General features: G+C 46.9%; 2 protein-coding genes and 1 long non-coding RNA gene across 7 annotated transcripts in view; 1 reads left to right on the forward strand and 2 right to left on the reverse strand.

The window, feature by feature from the left end:
• mfn1a (mitofusin 1a) overlaps window positions 1-9655 on the reverse strand; it is an 18637-nt gene extending 8982 nt beyond the window's left edge. For both annotated transcript variants that reach the window (XM_030403097.1, XM_030403096.1), the window contains exons 1-5: window positions 9007-9655; window positions 8731-8850; window positions 7779-7914; window positions 4012-4174; window positions 3638-3762 (exon numbers count right to left, since the gene is read on the reverse strand). In XM_030403097.1, the coding sequence (XP_030258957.1) occupies window positions 3638-3762; window positions 4012-4174; window positions 7779-7914; window positions 8731-8845 (539 nt within the window). In that variant the 5' untranslated portion in view covers window positions 8846-8850; window positions 9007-9655. The remainder of the gene's footprint in view (window positions 1-3637; window positions 3763-4011; window positions 4175-7778; window positions 7915-8730; window positions 8851-9006) is intronic.
• A 1881-nt stretch (window positions 9656-11536) lies between these two features.
• LOC115572724 (erythroferrone) lies at window positions 11537-20074 on the forward strand. 4 transcript variants are annotated; one of them, XM_030403148.1, is made up of 8 exons: window positions 11537-11767; window positions 13459-13614; window positions 14134-14248; window positions 18109-18236; window positions 18321-18432; window positions 18522-18603; window positions 18708-18786; window positions 18951-20074. In XM_030403148.1, the coding sequence occupies exons 1-8, from the start codon at window positions 11567-11569 to the stop codon at window positions 19047-19049; spliced, it is 972 nt and encodes a 323-aa protein (XP_030259008.1). In that variant the 5' UTR covers window positions 11537-11566; the 3' UTR covers window positions 19050-20074. The 4 variants fall into 4 exon arrangements, with proteins under 4 accessions (XP_030259008.1, XP_030259009.1, XP_030259010.1 ...); XM_030403149.1 differs by having other exon boundaries at window positions 18528-18603; XM_030403150.1 differs by having other exon boundaries at window positions 13459-13605.
• Window positions 11623-16605, reverse strand: LOC115572743 (uncharacterized). The gene is made up of 4 exons (XR_003982144.1): window positions 16557-16605; window positions 12080-13599; window positions 11936-11985; window positions 11623-11764 (listed from the first exon to the last, which is right to left on the reverse strand). It is a non-coding gene; the product is annotated as an uncharacterized LOC115572743 (long non-coding RNA).
• Window positions 20075-22279: the final 2205 nt, after the last annotated feature.

The following is a 22279-nucleotide window of genomic DNA, read 5'->3' on the forward strand; positions in this document are numbered from 1 at the left end:
TATAGACTGAACCTTTAATCTACAGACTGCTCCTTTAATCTACAGACTGCTCCTTTAATCTACAGACTGAACCTTTAATCTACAGACTGCTCCTTTAATCTACAGATTGAACCTTTAATCTACAGACGATCCTTTAATCTACAGACTGCTCCTTTTAATCTACAAACTGAAACCTTTATCTACAGACTGCTCCTTTAAACTACAGACTGACCTTTAATCTACAGACTAACCTTTAAACTACAGACTGCACCTTTAATCTCCAGACTGTAACTTTAATCTGCAGACTGCACCTTTAATCTGCAGACTGCTCCTTTAATCTGCAGGCTGAACCTTTAATCTACGACTGAACCTTAATCTACAGACTGAACCTTTAATCTACAGACTGAACCTTTAATCTACAGACTGTAACTTTAATCTCCAGACTGTAACTTTAATCTACAGACTGCTCCTTTAATCTGCAGACTGCTCCTTTAATCTGCAGGCTGAACCTTTAATCTACAGACTGCTCCTTTAATCTACAGACTGCTCCTTTAATCTACAGACTGTAACTTTAATCTACAGACTGCACCTTTAATCTGCAGACTGCTCCTTTAATCTGCAGGCTGAACCTTTAATCTACAGACTGAACCTTTAATCTACAGACTGTAACTTTAATCTACAGACTGCACCTTTAATCTGCAGACTGCTCCTTTAATCTGCAGGCTGAACCTTTAATCTACAGACTGAACCTTTAATCTACAGACTGAACCTTTAATCTACAGACTGCTCCTTTAATCTACAGACTGCTCCTTTAATCTACAGACTGAACCTTTAATCTACAGACTGAACCTTTAATCTACAGACTGCTCCTTTAATCTACAGATTGAACCTTTAATCTACAGACTGCTCCTTTAATCTCCAGACTGCTCCTTTAATCTACAGACTGAACCTTTAATCTACAGACTGAACCTTTAATCTACAGACTGAACCTTTAATCTACAGACTGCTCCTTTAATCTACAGACTGAACCTTTAATCTACAGACTGCTCCTTTAATCTACAGACTGCTCCTTTAATCTACAGACTGCTCCTTTAATCTACAGATTGAACCTTTAATCTACAGACTGCTCCTTTATTCTACAGACTGCTCCTTTAATCTACAGACTGAACCTTTAATCTACAGACTGCTCCTTTAATCTCCGGACTGAACCTTTAATCTCCAGACTGCTCCTTTAATCTCCAGACTGCTCCTTTAATCTCCAGACTGCACCTTTAATCTCCAGACTGTAACTTTAATCTACAGACTGCACCTTTAATCTGCAGACTGCTCCTTTAATCTACAGACTGCTCCTTTAATCTACAGACTGCTCCTTTAATCTACAGACTGAACCTTTAATCTACAGACTGAACCTTTAAACTACAGACTGCACCTTTAATCTCCAGACTGTAACTTTAATCTACAGACTGAACCTTTAACCTACAGACTGCTCCTTTAATCTACAGACTGCTCCTTTAATCTCCAGACTGCTCCTTTAATCTACAGACTGCACCTTTAATCTGCAGACTGAACCTTTAATCTACAGACTGCTCCTTTAATCTACAGACTGCTCCTTTAATCTACAGACTGCTCCTTTAATCTACAGACTGAACCTTTAATCTACAGACTGCTCCTTTAATCTACAGACTGCTCCTTTAATCTATAGACTGAACCTTTAATCTACAGACTGCTCCTTTAATCTACAGACTGCTCCTTTAATCTACAGACTGAACCTTTAATCTACAGACTGCTCCTTTAATCTACAGATTGAACCTTTAATCTACAGACTGCTCCTTTAATCTACAGACTGCTCCTTTAATCTACAAACTGAACCTTTAATCTACAGACTGCTCCTTTAAACTACAGACTGAACCTTTAATCTACAGACTGAACCTTTAAACTACAGACTGCACCTTTAATCTCCAGACTGTAACTTTAATCTGCAGACTGCACCTTTAATCTGCAGACTGCTCCTTTAATCTGCAGGCTGAACCTTTAATCTACAGACTGAACCTTTAATCTACAGACTGAACCTTTAATCTACAGACTGAACCTTTAATCTACAGACTGTAACTTTAATCTCCAGACTGTAACTTTAATCTACAGACTGCTCCTTTAATCTGCAGACTGCTCCTTTAATCTGCAGGCTGAACCTTTAATCTACAGACTGCTCCTTTAATCTACAGACTGAACCTTTAATCTACAGACTGTAACTTTAATCTACAGACTGCACCTTTAATCTGCAGACTGCTCCTTTAATCTGCAGGCTGAACCTTTAATCTACAGACTGAACCTTTAATCTACAGACTGAACCTTTAATCTACAGACTGCTCCTTTAATCTACAGACTGCTCCTTTAATCTACAGACTGAACCTTTAATCTACAGACTGAACCTTTAATCTACAGACTGCTCCTTTAATCTACAGATTGAACCTTTAATCTACAGACTGCTCCTTTAATCTCCAGACTGCTCCTTTAATCTACAGACTGAACCTTTAATCTACAGACTGAACCTTTAATCTACAGACTGAACCTTTAATCTACAGACTGCTCCTTTAATCTACAGACTGAACCTTTAATCTACAGACTGCTCCTTTAATCTGCAGACTGCTCCTTTAATCTACAGACTGCTCCTTTAATCTACAGACTGCTCCTTTAATCTACAGATTGAACCTTTAATCTACAGACTGCTCCTTTAATCTACAGACTGAACCTTTAATCTACAGACTGAACCTTTAATCTACAGACTGCTCCTTTAATCTACAGATTGAACCTTTAATCTCCAGACTGCTCCTTTAATCTCCAGACTGCTCCTTTAATCTACAGACTGAACCTTTAATCTACAGACTGAACCTTTAATCTACAGACTGCTCCTTTAATCTACAGACTGAACCTTTAATCTACAGACTGCTCCTTTAATCTACAGACTGCTCCTTTAATCTACAGACTGCTCCTTTAATCTACAGATTGAACCTTTAATCTACAGACTGCTCCTTTAATCTACAAACTGAACCTTTAATCTACAGACTGATCCTTTAAACTACAGACTGAACCTTTAATCTACAGACTGAACCTTTAAACTACAGACTGCACCTTTAATCTCCAGACTGTAACTTTAATCTACAGACTGCACCTTTAAACTACAGACTGCACCTTTAATCTCCAGACTGTAACTTTAATCTACAGACTGCACCTTTATTCTAGGGACTGCACCTTTAATCTGCAGACTGCTCCTTTAATCTGCAGGCTGAACCTTTAATCTACAGACTGAACCTTTAATCTACAGACTGCACCTTTATTCTAGGGACTGCACCTTTAATCTACAGACTGCTCCTTTAATCTGCAGACTGAACCTTTAATCTACAGACTGCACCTTTAATCTACAGACTGCTCCTTTAGTCTACAGACTGAACCTTTAATCTACAGACTGCTCCTTTAATCTACAGACTGAACCTTTAATCTACAGACTGCTCCTTTAATCTACAGACTGCTCCTTTAATCTACAGACTGCTCCTTTAATCTACAGACTGAACCTTTAATCTACAGACTGCTCCTTTAATCTACAGACTGCTCCTTTAATCTACAGACTGAACCTTTAATCTACAGGCTGATGATCTGGTACCTGTCCATCAGAACCAGGTCGTCTCTCAGCAGAGCACAGCGACTCTTAGGCCAGAACACTTTCACCAGACTGCCAGAGTCCAGAGTCGGATCCATGTGGAGGGCATGAGCCAGCTGGTTCACTGTCTGAGGAGGAGGAGGTGAAGGAGGAGGAGGAAGAGGTGAAGGAGGTTCAGGAGGAGTAGGAGGTGAAAGAGGAGGAGGAGGTGAAGGAGGAGGAGGAGTTATCATCTGACATTAATCATCTCACACATTAATGTCTCTCTGACGGAGACAGTCGGACATTTTGTGAGATCAGATCAGTTTCCTGTTGATGTTTCAAAATGTCCGCCTCTCCTTCAGCCCCCTGTGTGTCTGTGTGTTCATTGGTCGTACCGTGATGCTCCTCCTCTCATTGGACGCCTCGGCGGTGAGGAAAGCCTCGTCTCCGTCGGTTCCCTCCACTCTCAGGAAACAGTTGGTGGTGTGTCCGATGCCGCTGGGCAGCACGCGGTCTCTGAGCATGGCGTTGATCACCGTACTCTTCCCGTTACTGGTCCTGAACACACAGACGTCACCTGATCATCATGATGTCACACAGAGCAGCACACCTGTCGGCGCTCAGAGGTGAAGATCATGTGAAAGGCCTGAAAGCTGCAGACTGCTGATCCTGCAGGGAAACATCAGCTCCTCAGAGTCTCTGAGCGACGTGCTGACAGGACGACGCCACGCTCACATCTGACAACAAACTGAACTATTGATCTACATCGATCAATGGAAGCATCGACCACAATCAACAGGGCGGAGCAGCTGTCCTTCAACATCCGCTCGTTTCCTTCTGCAACAAACTATAAAACTCCAGAACATTAAACGACGTCAACCAAACTCAGCTTCAGACATCAGCTGATGATCATCATCATCTTCTGGAATAAATATTCTGGGCAGCTCTGATGGAGCGTGACGATCGCTGCAGGTCATGTGATTAATATTTCACTCATTAAAGATGTGTTATCTCTCTCTGTTCAATCTATTGATCAGCTGTGACTGTGATCAATATAATAATGTGATCATCTCACTGGTGGCACACAATTTGTTCAACTCTAGAACCAGCGATCCTCCCCAGTCTCCAGTGGTGTTCCCCAGGGCTCTGCTCTCGGCCCCCTCCTGTTCACCTCCTGTTCACCTCCTGTTCACCTCCTGTTCACCTCCTGGTCACCTCCTGTTCACCTCCTGTTCACCTCCTGTTCACCTCCTCGCCATCATTGCCACTGAGAGGATTTACAGACGGTTCCTTTTTCTTTATCTTATCTTGGAATAACGAGATATGGTGTCTATTTGTTTTTTTTACAGGTGAATGCAATGCGCTTCCGTAACAACCTGGCACCATCATATCTCACTGATCTGATCCACATCCACAGCCCCTCCTGCTCTCTCTGATCCTCCACCATCCAGCTCTGTACCCGGGCCAACCCAACCACCGTGAGGTCCCGGGCCTCCAGCCGATCTGCCCTCCTGACTCTGTCTCCACCTTTAAATCTCACCTGAACACCTCTGAATCAGACTAATCATATAAGCACACTCTCACCTATTCTCTATTATTGCACTACGTAATCTTCATATTTATCTATTTATTTATTTATCTTTTCATGATCGCACTACAATGTTTTCCTGTTGTTTGTTGTACTGTTGTTGTTATGTGCGATGTACTTAAGTTCTTTGAAAGGCGCCTTTAAATAAAATGCATTATTGTTATTATTGTCTCTGTTCTATATGATCTATAACACACAGTCACATGTGTCTGAGTGATTAGCTTCATTAACACTGAGCTCGTCAGGAGCATCCACCCTTCTTACATCAGCAGCCGTTATTATTACATCATCAGTTTCCACAGAACCCGTCGTCATCGTGTTGTCAGTTAACGTGCTGACTCGGCTCAAACTGATCCTGAGGCAGTTTGTGGATGACAGATAAGTTTATCTGAGCCGCCAGCAGACGGCTGCCTCACTGTGCTCCGGACCTCCGTCAGGTCACATCTCTGCAGCCAGCACCACCCACGTGTCCCCGAGCCCACCGGCACCACCAGCGTGTCCCCGAGCCCACCGGCACCACCAGCCTGTCCCTGAGCCCAGCAGCACCACCAACGTGTCCCTGAGCCCACCGGCACCACCCACGTGTCCCCGAGCCCACCGGCACCACCAGCGTGTCCCTGAGCCCACCGGCACCACCAGCGTGTCCCTGAGCCCACCGGCACCACCAGCCTGTCCCCGAGCCCACCGGCACCACCAGCGTGTCCCCGAGCCCACCGGCACCACCCACGTGTCCCCGAGCCCACCGGCACCACCAGCGTGTCCCCGAGCCCACCGGCACCACCAGCCTGTCCCCGAGCCCACCGGCACCACCAGCGTGTCCCTGAGCCCACCGGCACCACCAGCATGTCCCCTGAGCCCACCGGCACCACCAGCGTGTCCCCGAGCCCACCGGCACCACCCACGTGTCCCCGAGCCCACCGGCACCACCAGCGTGTCCCCGAGCCCACCGGCACCACCAGCGTGTCCCTGAGCCCACCGGCACCACCCACGTGTCCCCGAGCCCACCGGCACCACCCACGTGTCCCCGAGCCCACCGGCACCACCCACGTGTCCCCGAGCCCACCGGCACCACCAGCGTGTCCCTGAGCCCACCGGCACCACCCACGTGTCCCCGAGCCCACCGGCACCACCCACGTGTCCCCGAGCCCACCGGCACCACCCACGTGTCCCCGAGCCCACCGGCACCACCAGCGTGTCCCTGAGCCCACCGGCACCACCCACGTGTCCCTGAGCCCACCGGCACCACCAGCGTGTCCCCGAGCCCACCGGCACCACCCACGTGTCCCCGAGCCCACCGGCACCACCCACGTGTCCCCGAGCCCACCGGCACCACCAGCGTGTCCCTGAGCCCACCGGCACCACCCACGTGTCCCTGAGCCCACCGGCACCACCAGCGTGTCCCCGAGCCCAGCAGCACCACCACCCACGTGCCCCTGAGCCCACCGGCACCACCAGCGTGTCCCTGAGCCCACCGGCACCACCAGCGTGTCCCCGAGCCCAGCAGCACCACCACCCACGTGCCCCTGAGCCCACCGGCACCACCAGCGTGTCCCCGAGCCCACCGGCACCACCCACGTGTCCCCGAGCCCACCGGCACCACCAGCGTGTCCCTGAGCCCACCGGCACCACCCACGTGTTCCTGAGCCCAGCAGCACCACCCACGTGTCCCCGAGCCCAGCAGCACCACCACCCACGTGTCCCCGAGCCCACCGGCACCACCCACGTGTCCCCGAGCCCAGCAGCACCACCCACGTGTCCCCGAGCCCAGCAGCACCACCACCCACGTGTCCCCGAGCCCACCGGCACCACCCACGTGTCCCTGAGCCCACCGGCACCACCCACATGTCCCCGAGCCCACCGGCACCACCAGCGTGTCCCTGAGCCCACCGGCACCACCAGCGTGTCCCTGAGCCCACCGGCACCACCAGCGTGTCCCTGAGCCCACCGGCACCACCAGCGTGTCCCTGAGCCGAGCGGCACCACCAGCGTGTCCCTGAGCCCAGCAGCACCACCCACGTGTTCCTGAGCCCAGCAGCACCACCCACGTGTCCCTGAGCCCAGCAGCACCACCCACATGTCCCCGAGCCCACCGGCACCACCAGCGTGTTCCTGAGCCCACCGGCACCACCACCCACATGTCCCTGAGCCCACCCGCACCACCAGCGTGTTCCTGAGCCCACCAGCACCACCCACGTGTCCTTGAGCCCAGCAGCACCACCCACGTGTCCCTGAGCCCACCGGCACCACCAGCAGCACCACCCACGCAGCACAAAGTCAGTTAGATGAGATGAGACCAACGTGTGGGTCACACAGGTTGAAGTCTCACAGTTTAATCCTGAAGCTCTTCATGTGTTAAAAACAGTTAGCGGTTGCTAACGAGTGTCTGAATGAGACTACAGAGGTTGTCGGGGACATTAAACGTCCTCACAGCGAACACGGAGACTCATCTACTCACTAGTCCGTCTTTACAGGCCACTTTAGCTACACACTGTTCTAACTCTGACTTTACAACCTGTACACTGATCAGCTGTCCTGACCTGTGGGATCATGAGCAGGTGGTTGAAAGCTTCGTACCTGCCAAAGAAGGCCACCTTCATGTGCCTCCTGAGCAGAACCTCTCGGATGGTGGACAGTTTGGTGGCACAGCTCTGCATCTCCAGACTCTGCTCCTCCACAGCCACCTGACCCAGGTCATCGCCCCGCCACGCCTCTGACATCACACCACAAACAAACAGACAAACAAACAAACAAACAAACAAACAAACAAACAAACAAACAAACAAACAAGTCAGATACACTCAGGATTAATTATTATGACCAAAAATACGATTTGATGTTTCTCTCTCATGACTCATAAACCAGCTGCGCTTCAGGAGGTTGACACGCTAATGTTAGCCTAGCATGTGTTGAGGAATGACCATCATCTGTGACATCACACATCAGCTGATGTGTTGATGATGTCATGATCACACAGACAGTGAGCAGCTGTCAGGACCTTTATCATATTACATAGTTTATTTTATGACTCATCTATTTATACATTTATATAAGTATTGTTCTGTGAGTAGCATAAACAAGCTACAGCCAGCATCACAGAACAGAACAGAACAGAACATCACAGACCAGAACAGAACAGAACAGAGTACTACAGTGATAAATAATAAATAACTCAACTTTAAAAACAATAAATATAGATAATAATAATAATTATGTTTCTAATTTCTGAGTTTTGATTCAATTAAATGAAACGGCTTTATTATTAATCCTCAGAGAGACATGAGGTCATCGAGCACCTCAGAGATCACACACATGTGTGTGTATATGTGTGTGTGTGTGTGTATATGTGTGTGTGTGTGTGTGTGTGTGTGTGTGTGTGTGTGTGTGTAGGTGTGTGTGTGTGTGTGTATATGTGTGTGTGTGTGTGTGTGTGTGTGTGTGTGTGTATATGTGTGTGTGTGTGTGTATATGTGTGTGTGTGTGTGTATATGTGTGTGTGTGTGTGTGTGTGTGTGTGTGTGTATCTGACCGTCCACGAAGGCAGATCCATCCTTCACAAAGTCCAGCAGCTGATCGAAGATGGAGGTGATCGAATGCTTCGCCACAACGAAGTGCCGCAGAGGAGACGGATCTACAGCGTCCATGACACCTGACACACACACACACGCGCGCACACACATCAACACAAAAAACACACACTGTTGATCTACAGATGGAGACTCAACAGTCTGCTGACTATTTCTAATAAACACACAGACACAGACACACAGACACACACAGACGGCTGAGGTGTGTGTGTGTTTACCGTGTTCCGAGTGTCTCTCAGGTTCAGAGGTCAGGTGTGTTTGTAGGGTCCGTCTCTGCAGCTCCCATCATCCCTCTGTTCACCACAACGACCACATCACACTCACAAACACTGACCGGATTGTCAGCACGCAAAGCTCAGCTTACACTGTGTGTGTGTGTGTGTCTGTGTGTGTGTGATCCTCTTAGCAGGACTTAGTGCTGCCTCACCTGTCCACCTGCAGCCTCGACAGGCTGCTCCTCTCACAGGTGTTCTATTAACATCTCATTTCAGTCTGATCACCATCAACTTTGTGTTCAACTATGATCTGCTTCATGTTCTCTGCTTCATGTTCTCTCTGCTCCTCAGACAGTTTATAATAATAATAATAATGATAAACTTTATTTCTATAGCACTTTTAATAACAGGGTTTACAAAGTGCTTTGACAGACAAAGCAAGAATACAATTTACAATTACAAAGGATGATAAAATAGCTCACATGAAATGGTTGAAATAACAGAGGTGATGACTCAAAATAAATAAAGTAGACGAAATAAAAGAAATGTAATAAATAAAATAAATAAAATAACAAAAAAACAGAACTAAAAGACAGTTGTAGTAAAAAATAAACATATAGGACCACATTACATAAAGGCAAGTCTATAAAAGTGGGTTTTAAGAAGTGATTTTTTTTAAACAATTTTTTTATTGGTTTTCAAAAAGGACATACAAAACACATCGACACACCAAACTAGTCGCACAATGAGATGCAGGCAGACCTTGCTGCATACACACACATGCAAAAAGTAAAATAAACAAACAAACAAATAAATACATAAATAAATAAAATAAAATGTAAAAATAAAATAAAATAACAATAATTTAAAGAAAAAAGTTGAATTGTCACACTCGATCGCCTTACAGATAAATATCATCTATGGTTGCCTGAGAAAGTCCATTAAGGTGACCACACCTCTTCAAATTCTTGCACTTTACCCGTAATTACATAGGTAATCTTTTCTAATGTAACACACCATTGCCATCTCTCTAATCCAAGACTGTGCAGAGGATACAGGTTTTAGGAAGTGATTTAAAAGAATTCATGACTTCATTCATTGATACATTAGAATCAAATCAGATAAAATATTGAGACTGAGTGTTCAGAGAGAGAAACACAGACGTACTGATCGTGTTTACTGGTATAAACATTTATATGTTGTAAACTCTGCAGCTGGCATCAAAGCTTTCACATGCTAATTAAATACTTCTCATTTATGTACAGTCCATTAAATGTTTAATTAAAGGTGTTGGGATCAGTGGGTTATTATGTGAACTAGAGTCCACAGAGAACTGTGGAGCTGCAGTTTGTTGTTCTGTCAGCAGGAGGCGCTGATGATGACGTCACATCCAGCCGCCTGCAAACCAGCAGAAACATCCAGAGAGCAGTTTGTTCAACACAATGAGCTCAGTTTAATGAACGTTAACGATGTGAAGGACTGCAGAGCTGCAGCTCACTGAGTGTGTGTGTGTGAGTGTGTGTGTGTCTGTGAGTGTGTGTGTGTGTGAGTGTGTGTGTGTGTGTGTCTGTGAGTGTGTGTGTGTGTGTGTGTGTGTGTCTATCAGCTTCAGTCAGCTTCAGAGGAAACGGTTTGATCTCACAGACGCCAACATCCCAGCTAACTTTCATCATCCTGTCAGACTGAGGACCACACCCACCTTATCTGAGGGTGTGTGTGTGTGTGAGTGTGTGTGTGTGTGTGTGTGTGTGTGTGTGTGTGTATGTGTGTGTGTGTGTGTGTGTGTGTGTGTGTGTGTGTGACCTCTCTTGTCTCCAAGGAGCTAAAGAACGCTGTAGAAGAACATTTCTGTCAACAACAGCAAAAACAGGAAGAGATGAAAACGAAGCTCAAAAAGTCATGAATATAAAATAAAACAAGAACGTTTTTAAAAAATCCCAGAATCAAAATTAAGAGATAAATAAAATGAGTATTGTTTTTTTCCTTTAACTGGCAGAAATGGGTCCTGGACACCTGAGGGAGGAGACTAAAAGTACCTTGTAGGAGGAGGAGGAGGAGGAGGAGGAGGAGGAGGAGGAGGAGGAGGAGGAGGAGGAGGAGGAAGGAGGGAGATAAAAAACAGACGGAGCAGAGAATAAAACCAAACTGAAGAGGATCAGAGAAGCAACGCGGCATCAGGAGGGACTGTGTGCTGACAGACGACAGAGGAAGAGGTGGAAAAAGAGGAGGAGGACAGCAGAGGAGAAGGAGGAGCTGAGGAGGAGAGAGGAGGAGGCACTGAACCACCCACAGAGAGAAAGTTTCCTCACACAGACTCACTCACTGTATTTACGTCTGACAGCAGCTGACAACGGAAACTTAGAGAGAAGAAGGAAAACTCTACAGGCTCTGATCACATGACCTTCAGACACCGAGACCAGACGGAAAACACTGAATTTAACTCAAGTTCAGCTGATCTAAGAGCAGCAGACTCACAGAGGTGCATCATGGGAACATCTTAAGTCCATGCCGACACAGACCTGAACACCTTCGTCCTCCGGTTCCTCCTCCACACCCACCCAGCATGCTGCACAGGTTACCCCAGGGAAGGAGCTCTCCGGGTGGGGCGGGACGGCTGCTGCTGCTCCCTCTGCTCCTGGGACTGACGATGATGACGATGATGACGATGGCGGTGGTGGTGGAGGCGGCGAGCGTTGAAGAGGTGGACAGCGAGGAGAGCGAGGAGATCCTGGAGGAGGATGAGTCTGTCAGCACTGAGATCCTGGTGAGATCAGATCAATGATGTTATTGTTTGTTGATGTTTGTGTCTGTAATCTGCTGAACTGTCCGATGAGCATCTGTTCATAAACAGACCGGTTAATAAGGGAAGTAATCTGCAGAATGATAATTAATAATCATGTCTCACTGCTCTGAAGACGGAGCTGTCACTCACCGTCTGTCTCAGGCGGCGAACGAGAGTGAATGTGATGCCTGAGGTTTGATCTGAGAAATATAAAAATCATTAAAAACGTCTCTGGACGAGATGGTAAACAACACAGTGTGTGCTGATGACACACGGACTGAACTCAGCACTCACCAGAGACTCGGAGTCGTTTCTGTCCCGTCTCTTCTCTGTTCGTTCATCAGTAAACTTCCCTCCGACCAGCAGACACACACAGAACCACAGAACATTACTCTGGACTTCAGCTCCTCTGTGACTCGCTGCAGCAGACAGGTTGAGGCGTCAGAGTCGACACCGTCTGTCCCTCCCCTCCCGTCTGTCAGTCCAGTCAGCCACACAGGCAGACGCTCACTGTCTGATATTTGAATTAAAAATTCTCCACAAAGACGTCAGAGAGCTGAAGATCAGTGACTGAATGATCTAAGACGCCGTCCAGCAGACAGCTCGCAGTTACCTGTCACTCAAATAGGCCACACCCCTTAATTACTAATAACTTAAAGCCTTAATATAATTTAGAGCAGTGAGTCGTATAAAAGTTGTGATGAAGTGGACGGATGTTTATTTCTGCTGGAAACATTTAACATGGACTCTCATGAGGCCTGGCTGACTGGTGGAGCCCCTGGTGGCTGATGGAGGAACTGCAGGTCCTGGTGCTTCAGTTTTCAGTCCTGCAGGCTGAAGCTTGGTTTGATTGGTGATGTGGGATTCTACAGAACCACAGGTCGTTTTCAGTCCAGGTCCTTCTTCTTTCTGTCACGAAGCTTGACCACTTTTTTGATAAACAAAAAAGTGGCTCGTCGGGTCAACAGGAATCAAAAGTCGAATCATAAAGTTGAGTGTAGCTTCTTCTGAAATGATGAATTCTTAAACAGATTAATCTAAAGTCTCACTTTCGTTGTCATTAACGATGGATCTTCATTGTTTCTCCACAATAACTGATCCACCGTTAGTTCTGATCAACGTGATCAGATGTCTTGTTCAGGTTCTGTCAGACGCAGACGAGCAACACATCCTCACCGCTGTCTTTGTTCCAGACTAAAGATTCATCGATCGCCAAAGTAACTGTCGATTAATTTTCTGTTGATCAACTTATCAATAAATCTTGTGGCTCCACAAACAACAATACAAAACAAAGTCCATGTTGATATAAACCTGTTTAATGTTCAGTTCTGTTGGACCCTCTTTGGATTTGGCCTGAAACTAAATGAGACATTTGAAGATGTCACTTTGTAGTTTACACCCTGACACGATTAAACAACCACTGGACACCGACAAATATCATGTGTGGCTTTAGTCCTTCACGTGAATCCTGTTTGTATGAATGACTTTGTGACGCTGAAACAGAATCAACATGGATTCTCTTCAACAGGACAGTTAATACCCAGCTGACACGTCGCTGTTCACATCCACTCAGTTGAACTTCCTGCAGCTTCGTCTGAGCTGAACACGAGTCGCTCAAGAAGACGTCCAACATTAAAGTGTACGAACCTGCTGTGTGTGTTTGTGTCGTCCAGGAGCCGCCGTCCTCCGACCTGTCCAGGGTGACTCCTCTCAGCTCCTGGCTCATCTTCAGAAGGAACTCCAACAAGGGGGACAACCGCAAAACCAAAGGGTCCCGGAGAACCTCCAAGGTCAGACTGACAAGAACCTCCATCCTGCAGGTCACCAATGTACAAATACAGTGAATATTTAATAATGATACTTTCATATTGATCATCTTTACTTACTGATTATTAATATGTAGCATTAAATACAGTTTAAACAACATAATGCAACACAAGCAACACAAAGAGAGGACACGTGCATAAAGAACAACATCCTGCTCAAACAACAAATCTGCTCAGAAGTTTTATTTTCCGTCTCATCAGTAAAATCTCATGTTCAGAGAAAGATGATGTAAAACATGACATGTTCAGGAGGAGCCAATGAGCCGAGAGCAGGAAGTGAGACGGACACACATGTTGTTGGTTTGAGTCTGAACAACCAGAACAGAAGTATTCTGTACTATGAGAGACTGTGTTGGGCCAATCGCAGCCAGGTAAACACACACAGGTAGATCAGTCACCTGCACATGTTGTGATGCAAACACATTATATATTAGTTACATACATTCACATCAAAACCACTCTGATCCCAAACAGAACCGGATCATTTAAAGAACCTCTCTACGTGTCTCTGTGTGTTTGCAGCATGGTCTTCCAGGACCTCCAGGACCTCCAGGACCTCAGGGGCCCCCGGGCCCCCCCGCCCCCCTCCTGCCTCAGCAGCAGGAGCTGATCCAGGAGCTGCAGCTCAAACTGAGAGGTGACAGCTGACAGACACACACACTGATCAAACATCACACTGCTCTCTGCAGCTGAGCTAGGCTAACAGTTTCCACCTGCTTCCAGTCTCTGTGCTAAGCTAGGCTAACAGTTTCCACCTGCTTACAGTCTCTGTGCTAAGCTAGGCTAACAGTTTCCACCTGCTTCCAGTCACTGTGCTAAGCTAAGCTAACAAGTTACAATTAGTTACATTACAAACTGATATTACTGGTCCAGACAGCAGACTTCAGTTTTTCACTTTTCACTCACTGATTTCTGTATGTAGGTTATATAAACACAGCTCTGGTGTGTGTGTGTGTGTGTGTGTGTGTGTGTGTGTGTGTGAGTGCGTGTGTGTGTGTGAGTGTGTGTGTGGAGGCAGGCTGTCTGAGTCCTTAATAGGGGTAATTTTGTGGAGTGTGGATGTGACTTGGCTCAGCAGGAGGATTCCTGACATTCCTGCTGACTGATGGTCTGTCTTTGTTACTTTCTGCATGTTTGTGTGTGTGTGTGTGTGTCTGTGTGTGTGTGCGTGTGTGTGCATGTTGGTGTGTGTGTGTGTGTGCATGTTGGTGTGTGAGTGTGTGTGTGTGTGCATATTGGTGTGTGTGTGTGTGTGCATGTGTGTGTGTGTGTGCATGTTGGTGTGTGTGTGTGTGTGTGCATATTGGTGTGTGTGTGTGTGTGTGCATGTTGGTGTGTGAGTGTGTGTGTGTGTGCATGTTGGTGTGTGCGTGTGTGTGCATGTTGGTGTGTGAGTGTGTGTGTGTGTGTGCATGTTGGTGCGTGTGTGTGCATGTTGGTGTGTGAGTGTGTGTGTGTGTGCATGTTGGTGTGTGTGTGTGTGCGTGTGTGTGTGTTCATGTTGGTGTGTGCGTGTGCGTGTGTGTGCATGTTGGTGTGTGCGTGTGTGTGTGTGTGTGCATGTTGGTGTGTGTGTGTGTGTGTGTGTGTGCATGTTGGTGTGTGCGTGTGTGTGCATGTTGGTGTGTGCGTGTGTGTGTGTTCATGCTTGTTTCCCTCCATCAGGTGGTTTCTACGTGTGTTTTCATATTTTGCAGTCGTGTGTTTCTCTTCTTTCTGTGGAGTCATTTGTCATCATATTTCTGTAGTTGCTTTGTGTTGTTGACATAGTGACATCAGAGTTGTGAACATCAACAACACACGTGGGATTAAATGACACTGCAGCCGACTCAGCTGAGGCTCTTATCGTTTGATTGGTAGTGATTAATCAGAGGAGACAGAGTGAAGTCAGATTGAGAACACATCACAACCTGATCTCAGAGCAGATTTAGAGCGTCTGCGTCCAGACAACGGTTTTTTTTGGGAAAACGTGCACGTATTGCACATCGGCGCCGATCCCGTGGCCCACTGGCCAAAAAAACGAGAGAAGCCTACCTGCGAGGCTGAGAATAGCCCCTCTCACACAGAGACGCTGCATTAACGCTGCACCGCCGTTGGTCATTCACACAGAGTGAAGCGCCGCTGGAATAAAGACGAACCGCTGAGTATTCACACAGAAAGCTGCGCTGCCGCTCCTACAGAGACGTGACGGTACGTCACGATGATGACGTCGGGGTGTTTCCCAGGTGTCCCCCCTGTCAATCTAAACCCGCGGACTGTTTATAATGTGTAGTGATTGAGAACCCGCTAAATGACATTATTACATAATCGCCCTCAGTAAACAGGTCGCTGCGTGACTCTGCCACTTGCGGAGACGGAGGCTGTTTTCTGGGGGAAAGTTCACTGAAGTCTGACCATCGCAGTGATTTCTATCAACACAACCACTTGAGTGAGTTAAAGGTTTTTGCCGGTGACAGACGCTGTTTTTCGGGCAGAAATGTGACGAAGAGTTGGTAGGACAGGCGGGAGGACAGACGCTGCTCCGCCTACAACTGCGGTATTTTTTTTTACCAATGACAGTTACAGTTACTACGTTACTTTTGTTTGGTCATGTAAAGTATCGTTTGGGACAGCTCTACATAAAAGTCAGTTTGTGACCATCATTACTTTGGTGGTATTCATTTAATTTGAGCACCAAAAAAAAAACAAAAAACCGAGCACCCACGGGCAAAAACATAAATCGGCGCCTTTTGGCTGATCGTCCATACGGATCCTGAAAACGCACTTTTTTGAAAACGGGTCTCAGGGTGGAGAAATCTGAAAACGCAGCCCTCCCGTTCTCATGTGGACGCGAATCCGCATACTTTCCATAACGATGACGCCATCGCCCCACCCCGCGACGTCCCATCACAACAACAACAACAATGGCGGACTACATGCTCGTGTTCGTGTTTCTTGCTACTTACTCTCCTTGTAGTTGAGTGTGAGTCTCAGCAGCAGTTCGACCTCATTATCGGTCCACACGAACGATTCTGGTTTCCTTGCACTCGCTATTTTCATCTTCTTCTTGTTGTGTTCGGTTTCTCTGTCTACTGTCTGTTTGTTTACGGCGCGCAAGCTTACTGCGCATGCTCCGTGTCTTCTTCTCCGTTTTTGGTGAGTGTCAAGCGCCACTTAGAGTCTGGAATATGAACTACAGCGTTTTTGGTCGTTTTCAGTGGATCCATGTGGACGCAAATATTCTTAAAACGATGAAGAGGAAGACGGAGAAAAAAAGGATCGTTTTCGCCCGTGTGGACGGCCCCGCAGTGACATCATGTTTATGACCTGACGTCCATCAGCAGCTCCAGGCTGAGATGTTGAGATATTTTCCCAGTTGTGTTTGTGACAACAGAATCAAGTGTCTTGAGTTTTCTGAACACTAACCAAACAGGTTCTGTGCCGGAACCTAACCAGAACATTGTCTCAACATTAGACTGAAGCTGAACATGTAAACATGTAAAGTCTCAACATGTCTGAGCGCACACAGTTTGTCCTGGTGACTGGGCTGAAGCTGAATATAACTTCTCTGACGTGTTCGACGAGGTTGGACCTGCTGTGAAGCGTCTCACCTGCTGAAAACACAACAGAGTCCAACATTCACTCCACACGTGGAAACATTTAAAGACCCTCATCCTGTCCTCAACAAGAACAACTCTCTGGTTCTGGTTCTGGCTTCGTTGTCTCGAGCTGTTCGACCATCGAGGCGTTCGTTAGTTCGTTAGTTCATCAGTAATCAGCTTCAGTCCAGTGCTGCTGTGTACCGTCAGGTTTCACCTGGTGTTGGATCAGAGCACGTTCCTCTGACAGGAAGTCTTCTGTTGGACGGCCTGTAAATCCTCCTGAGAGCTGAGACGCTTCAATGAACCCGACCCACTGAAACACGACTGAAGACAGACACGTTTTACCCAGAATTCATAGCAAATTAGTCCGACTGTGGAGGTTTGTGTAACTGATGAAGTCAGACGTCTGAAGTGTGACCGCAGACAGTGTGTGTGTGTGTGTGTGTGTGTGTGTGGCTGCAGGCACTTCTGACTGCTGCAGCAGGACTGTTGGCGCCACACACACACACACACACACACACACACACACACACACACACACACACACACACACACACACACTCGCTCTCTTAGTGTTTGTGTGTGTGTGTGTTTACGTCTCTCTCTCAGGAGGCGGCACGCCAACAAACACAGACATTTTTTTCCTCACATGACTTCATATTTGAAAAAACTTTATCCAAACACTCCTCCTTTTCTCTCCTCCTCCTCCTCCTCCTCTTCTCTCCTCCTCCTCTTCTCTCCACCTCCTCCTCCTCCTCTTCTCTCCACCTTCTCCTCCTCCTCTTCTCTCCACCTCCTCCACCTCCTCTCTCCACCTCCTCCTCCTCCTCTTCTCTCCACCTCCTCCTCCTCCTCCTCCTCTTCTCTCCACCTCCTCCTCCTCTTCTCTCCACCCTCCTCCTCCTCCTCCTCTCAGACATGGCAGGAGGAGTGTGTTTCCTGTGTGATCGTCCTCCTCGTGTCTCCACCTCCTTCCTCAGTCGCCTCCTGCAGGCCGTCACCGTCCCACGACGCAGCCTGCTGGAGCTGCAGCCATTCAGCCAGGTGACACACACACACACACACACACACACACGTGAGATTACAGATTACATTTTAATTTTTGTGTTTGACCTTTGACCCCTGCAGCCTTCAGACTCAGAGCGGAGCCTCCAGAGAGGTCAGAGCTTCAACAGCAGCACCGGCCGATACACAGCAGCCGTCTCCGGCTTCTACCAGCTGACGGCCAGCCTGCTGATAGGTGACACACACACACACACACACACACTGAAAGTCAGCATTGTGACTTCTTCATATAACCTCACTCACTGAATACTGTGTGTGTGTCAGAGTCAGGTGACAGAGCTCAGGTGCGGATCAGAGACAGTGTGAAAGCAGCGATCTGCATCGAGTCACTCTGCCAGAGTAACCTGTGAGTAACTGTCGACCATAAATGTTCTTTTATACTAAACTATCTGAATTACCTGACACAGCTAAATGTATATGGACGGATGTGTGTGTGTGTGTGTGTGTTAGCTCTGTGGAGTCGGTGATGGGCGTGGCTGCTGCAGGAGGAACGTTCAGCATCTTGCTGACAGGAACTCTTTATCTCCAGGTAAGACACACGTCTGATTAGTTCTTGTTTGTCGTCATGTTTGTAAATAATAGATAATAAATCGATGTCTTGAAAAAGACAGAATCAGACTGATGTTGCACACAAACCAAAGAAGAAGACGACACATCTGTGGCCTCAGTGTTTGTGTGTTTGTGTGTTTGCAGGCTGGAGAGTACGTGTCGGTGTTTGTGGACAACGCCACCGGCTCGGCCATCAGCGTCCTGCAGGACTCTCTGTTCTCTGGGATCCTGCTGGGAGTCTGAACACCAGCAGAGACCGTCAGCCTGCACACATGCACACCTGTTGTTCCACGTCCTCATCTGATCCTCTCAACTGATCTGAAAATACTTTATTTACACCTTTATTAAGCTGAAATCTTCACTGGAGCTGCTGAGCTAACAGTGTTAGTATGCACCCCGTCTGAAGTTGTTGCACAAGCTCGAGGCTGTAAATCTGGTCTGAGATCAGTTAGTGATGTGTTCTCTGCTGCAGACTGAGATCACAGCAGACGAGCTGATGGACACATCTGATGTTTAAATCAAGTCTCAGCTGCTTCAGTTGTTCAGCAGAATGCTGCAACTCTGTTTTACTGTGAAGCTCCAGAACTGTTCTGTGGACCACCACACTTCACTGACTGGGTTCTTCAGCAGTCACACTTCAGTCTGCTCTGACCGACATGAGTTTCACTGAACACAGGAACACTGCTGAGGTTGTTGAGTTGCTGACTGGACTGACAGGCTGTCTGACTCACACTGAGGGTTAAACATGAACATCATTTCAGTGAAGACGTCTGAGCTTCTGAAATCTCTTCATATGTTGATTAAATCTGAAATCATCTGTGTTGGTCAGACCAGAGGTGAAGCGATCTCCTGAGTGTAAACACTGTAATGATCTTGTTGAGGGGTTTTCTCATTCACTTCAATACAGGCTGTTTTCTTGGAGCACCACCTGGTGGACATTAGAGGCAGTGCAGTCGTGGTTGTTGGGCTGATGTTAATATTTATTTTATTAAATCTTTATATTGAAGCCGTTTCATGCCAGTATTCTGTTTTTCTACCAGAAAGAAACTAAAACCTGAAACTGAGTTTAAGTAGCAAACAGACGTTTCTTGAGGGAAATATGAATAATTATCACCTGAACTTACGAACCTTCATCAGTGTTTCTACTGTGGATTAACAGCACTGTTACATGATGGTATGATGGCTGTCGTTATTATTAATATTTATTCTCTGGATGTGATGAACAAGTTGTGAATAATTCTGAAAATAAAACCTTTGTATCTCTGCCACTGTTTCTTATTTATTGTAGCAGATGAATTTAACTGGTTCAAGTTAAAATCTTAAGCAAAACGTTCAGCGGCTGTAGCTTCTCTGTCCAGAGTCAGACGGAGATCAGTTTCATGAGCACAGAGTCAAGTCCAGGACATGTTTAGCCTAGCTTAGCACAAATACTGGGAGCAGAGGGAAACTGTTAGCCTTGCTCCATCGAAAGATAGAACATCAAACTTTCAGCGAGTCTGTCTGTTACAAGTTGTTTCTTGCTAGCTGACGAGTTAGTCAGCAGTTCATTGCGCTGACTGTTTCTACACCTGGTCAGTGATCAGACGAACTGCTCCTGATCAAACTTTCTCCTCCAACAGCTGCTCCTCAGAACGCACCAACACTTTACACACAAACAAACACACACTGCTGAATGCACACAGTGTTTGGAGGTGAGATCATCACACTCATAAAGTGGCGCCTTATGCTTGGCAGCAGGCCATGGAAACACACACGCACACACAGACACACACACAGGCTGAATTACCGTACAAGGCGTGTCGACAGAATAATAAGGGCTGCATGACGGCCCTGCTGACAGCACGGCTCGGCACACACACACACACACACACACCTATCTGTGTATGAGTGGTGATGTCGACAGTGAAATATAAAACAACAGCACTCTGATGTGAACCTCTTCAGTGCTGGACACATTAAAATGTGGACCTGATGATGTCGCTACACTAAAAGTCAGAGGATCGTTAACCTTTATTAATGGCTGCAAGCTGCAGGGCAGAACACTGAAGCCATGTCAAAATGTTCTGCCTCACTGTTTTGTGGGAGGGAGTGATGTTCTGTGGGGTGGAGGTGAAGTCTGATCAAATGAGTCTGGAGTCTTCTGCTGAAGACAGAGAGTGACTCTGCTGTCCTGATGTTGGTCGGGAGTTCGTTCCACCACTGAGGCTCTAGAAGAGAGAAGAGTCGAGACTTCTCTGAGCGACCTTTGTTTGCTGTCAGCGATCGCGGTACCAGGACCAAATGTGAGTCGGTCCCTATAAGAGTCCATGTTAAAATGTCTTTACAGCAGAAATAAACATGTTGACAGCTGGTTTCTGTAGTTATGTATTCCTTCATAACAACTGTAATAATTTCTATGTATAACTTTATATAAGTTCTGTATAATTAGGGGTGTGGCCTGCTAGTGACAGGTAGCTGCAAGCTGTTTGCTGGTCTTCACCTCATGTTTGTGCTGTTGGTGCCTTTCGAAGAATTTTTAATGCGAATATTAGGCACATGATATATCTTTCTGTTTGATTTATTAGATTAACAGACGGGAGGGGAGGGACAGACACCGGTGTTTTGGATTAACGAGGGACTCTGTTAGTGTTAACCGGGGCTGACGAGCTCTGGAGGATAAACACAGAGAGTCGAGGAGAGTAAGGAGTTTGTTTTTCACACTTTTGGGATCAGAGACAAAACTGAACACTCACAAACTGTTGTTGCTCATTATATTCTGTATCGTGGTCAACTGGACTTGTTTTAGTTTGTTGAAGACGTTTCACCTCTCATCCAAGAGGCTTCTTCAGGTCTAACTAACTGGAGGAGCTGCAGGCTTTAAACTCGGTGTGGGAGTGTCCTGTCATAGTGTGAGAGTGTCCTTACATAGTGTGGGAGTGTCCTTACAGAGTGGGAGGGTGTCCTTATAGAGTGTGGGAGTGTTTGTATAGAGTATGGGAGTGCCCTTTCATAGCATGGGAGTGTCCTTACATAGTGTGGGAGGGTCCTTACAGAGTGTGGAAGCGTCCTTACAGTGTGGGAGTGTCCTTACAGAGTGTGGAAGCATCCTTACAGTGTGGGAGTGTCCTTACAGAGTGTGGGAGCATCCTTACAGTATGTGGGAGTGTCCTTACATGGTGTGGGAGTGCCCTTACATAGCGTAGGAGTGTCCTTACGGAGTGTGGAAGCGTCCTTACAGTGTGGGAGTGTCCTTACAGAGTGTGGAAGCGTCCTTACAGTGTGGGAGTGTCCTTACAGAGTGTGGGAGCATCCTTACAGTGTGTGGGAGTGTCCTTACATGGTGTGGGAGTGCCCTTACATAGCGTAGGAGTGTCCTTACGGAGTGTGGGACATCCTTACATAGTGTGAGAGTGTCCTAATGTAGTGTGGGATTGTCCGTATAGAGTGTGAGAATGCCCTTACATAGCGTGGGAGGGTGTCCTTACAGAGTGTGG

This window comes from Sparus aurata, chromosome 21, assembly GCF_900880675.1.
Source record: "Sparus aurata chromosome 21, fSpaAur1.1, whole genome shotgun sequence".
Taxonomy (NCBI): domain Eukaryota; kingdom Metazoa; phylum Chordata; class Actinopteri; order Spariformes; family Sparidae; genus Sparus; species Sparus aurata.

What these genes read in the sequence shown, in the direction of transcription:
- LOC115572724 (XM_030403148.1), top strand. Translation starts at nt 11,567, where the DNA reads ATGCTGCACAGGTTACCCCAGGGAAGGAGCTCTCCGGGTGGGGCGGGA. An exon ending in CCATCCTGCAGGTCACCAAT is followed by an intron (nt 13,615 to 14,133) that starts GTACAAATACAG and finishes GTGTGTTTGCAG; the next exon opens with CATGGTCTTCCAGGACCTCC. An exon ending in TCACTCTGCCAGAGTAACCT is followed by an intron (nt 18,604 to 18,707) that starts GTGAGTAACTGT and finishes TGTGTGTGTTAG; the next exon opens with CTCTGTGGAGTCGGTGATGG.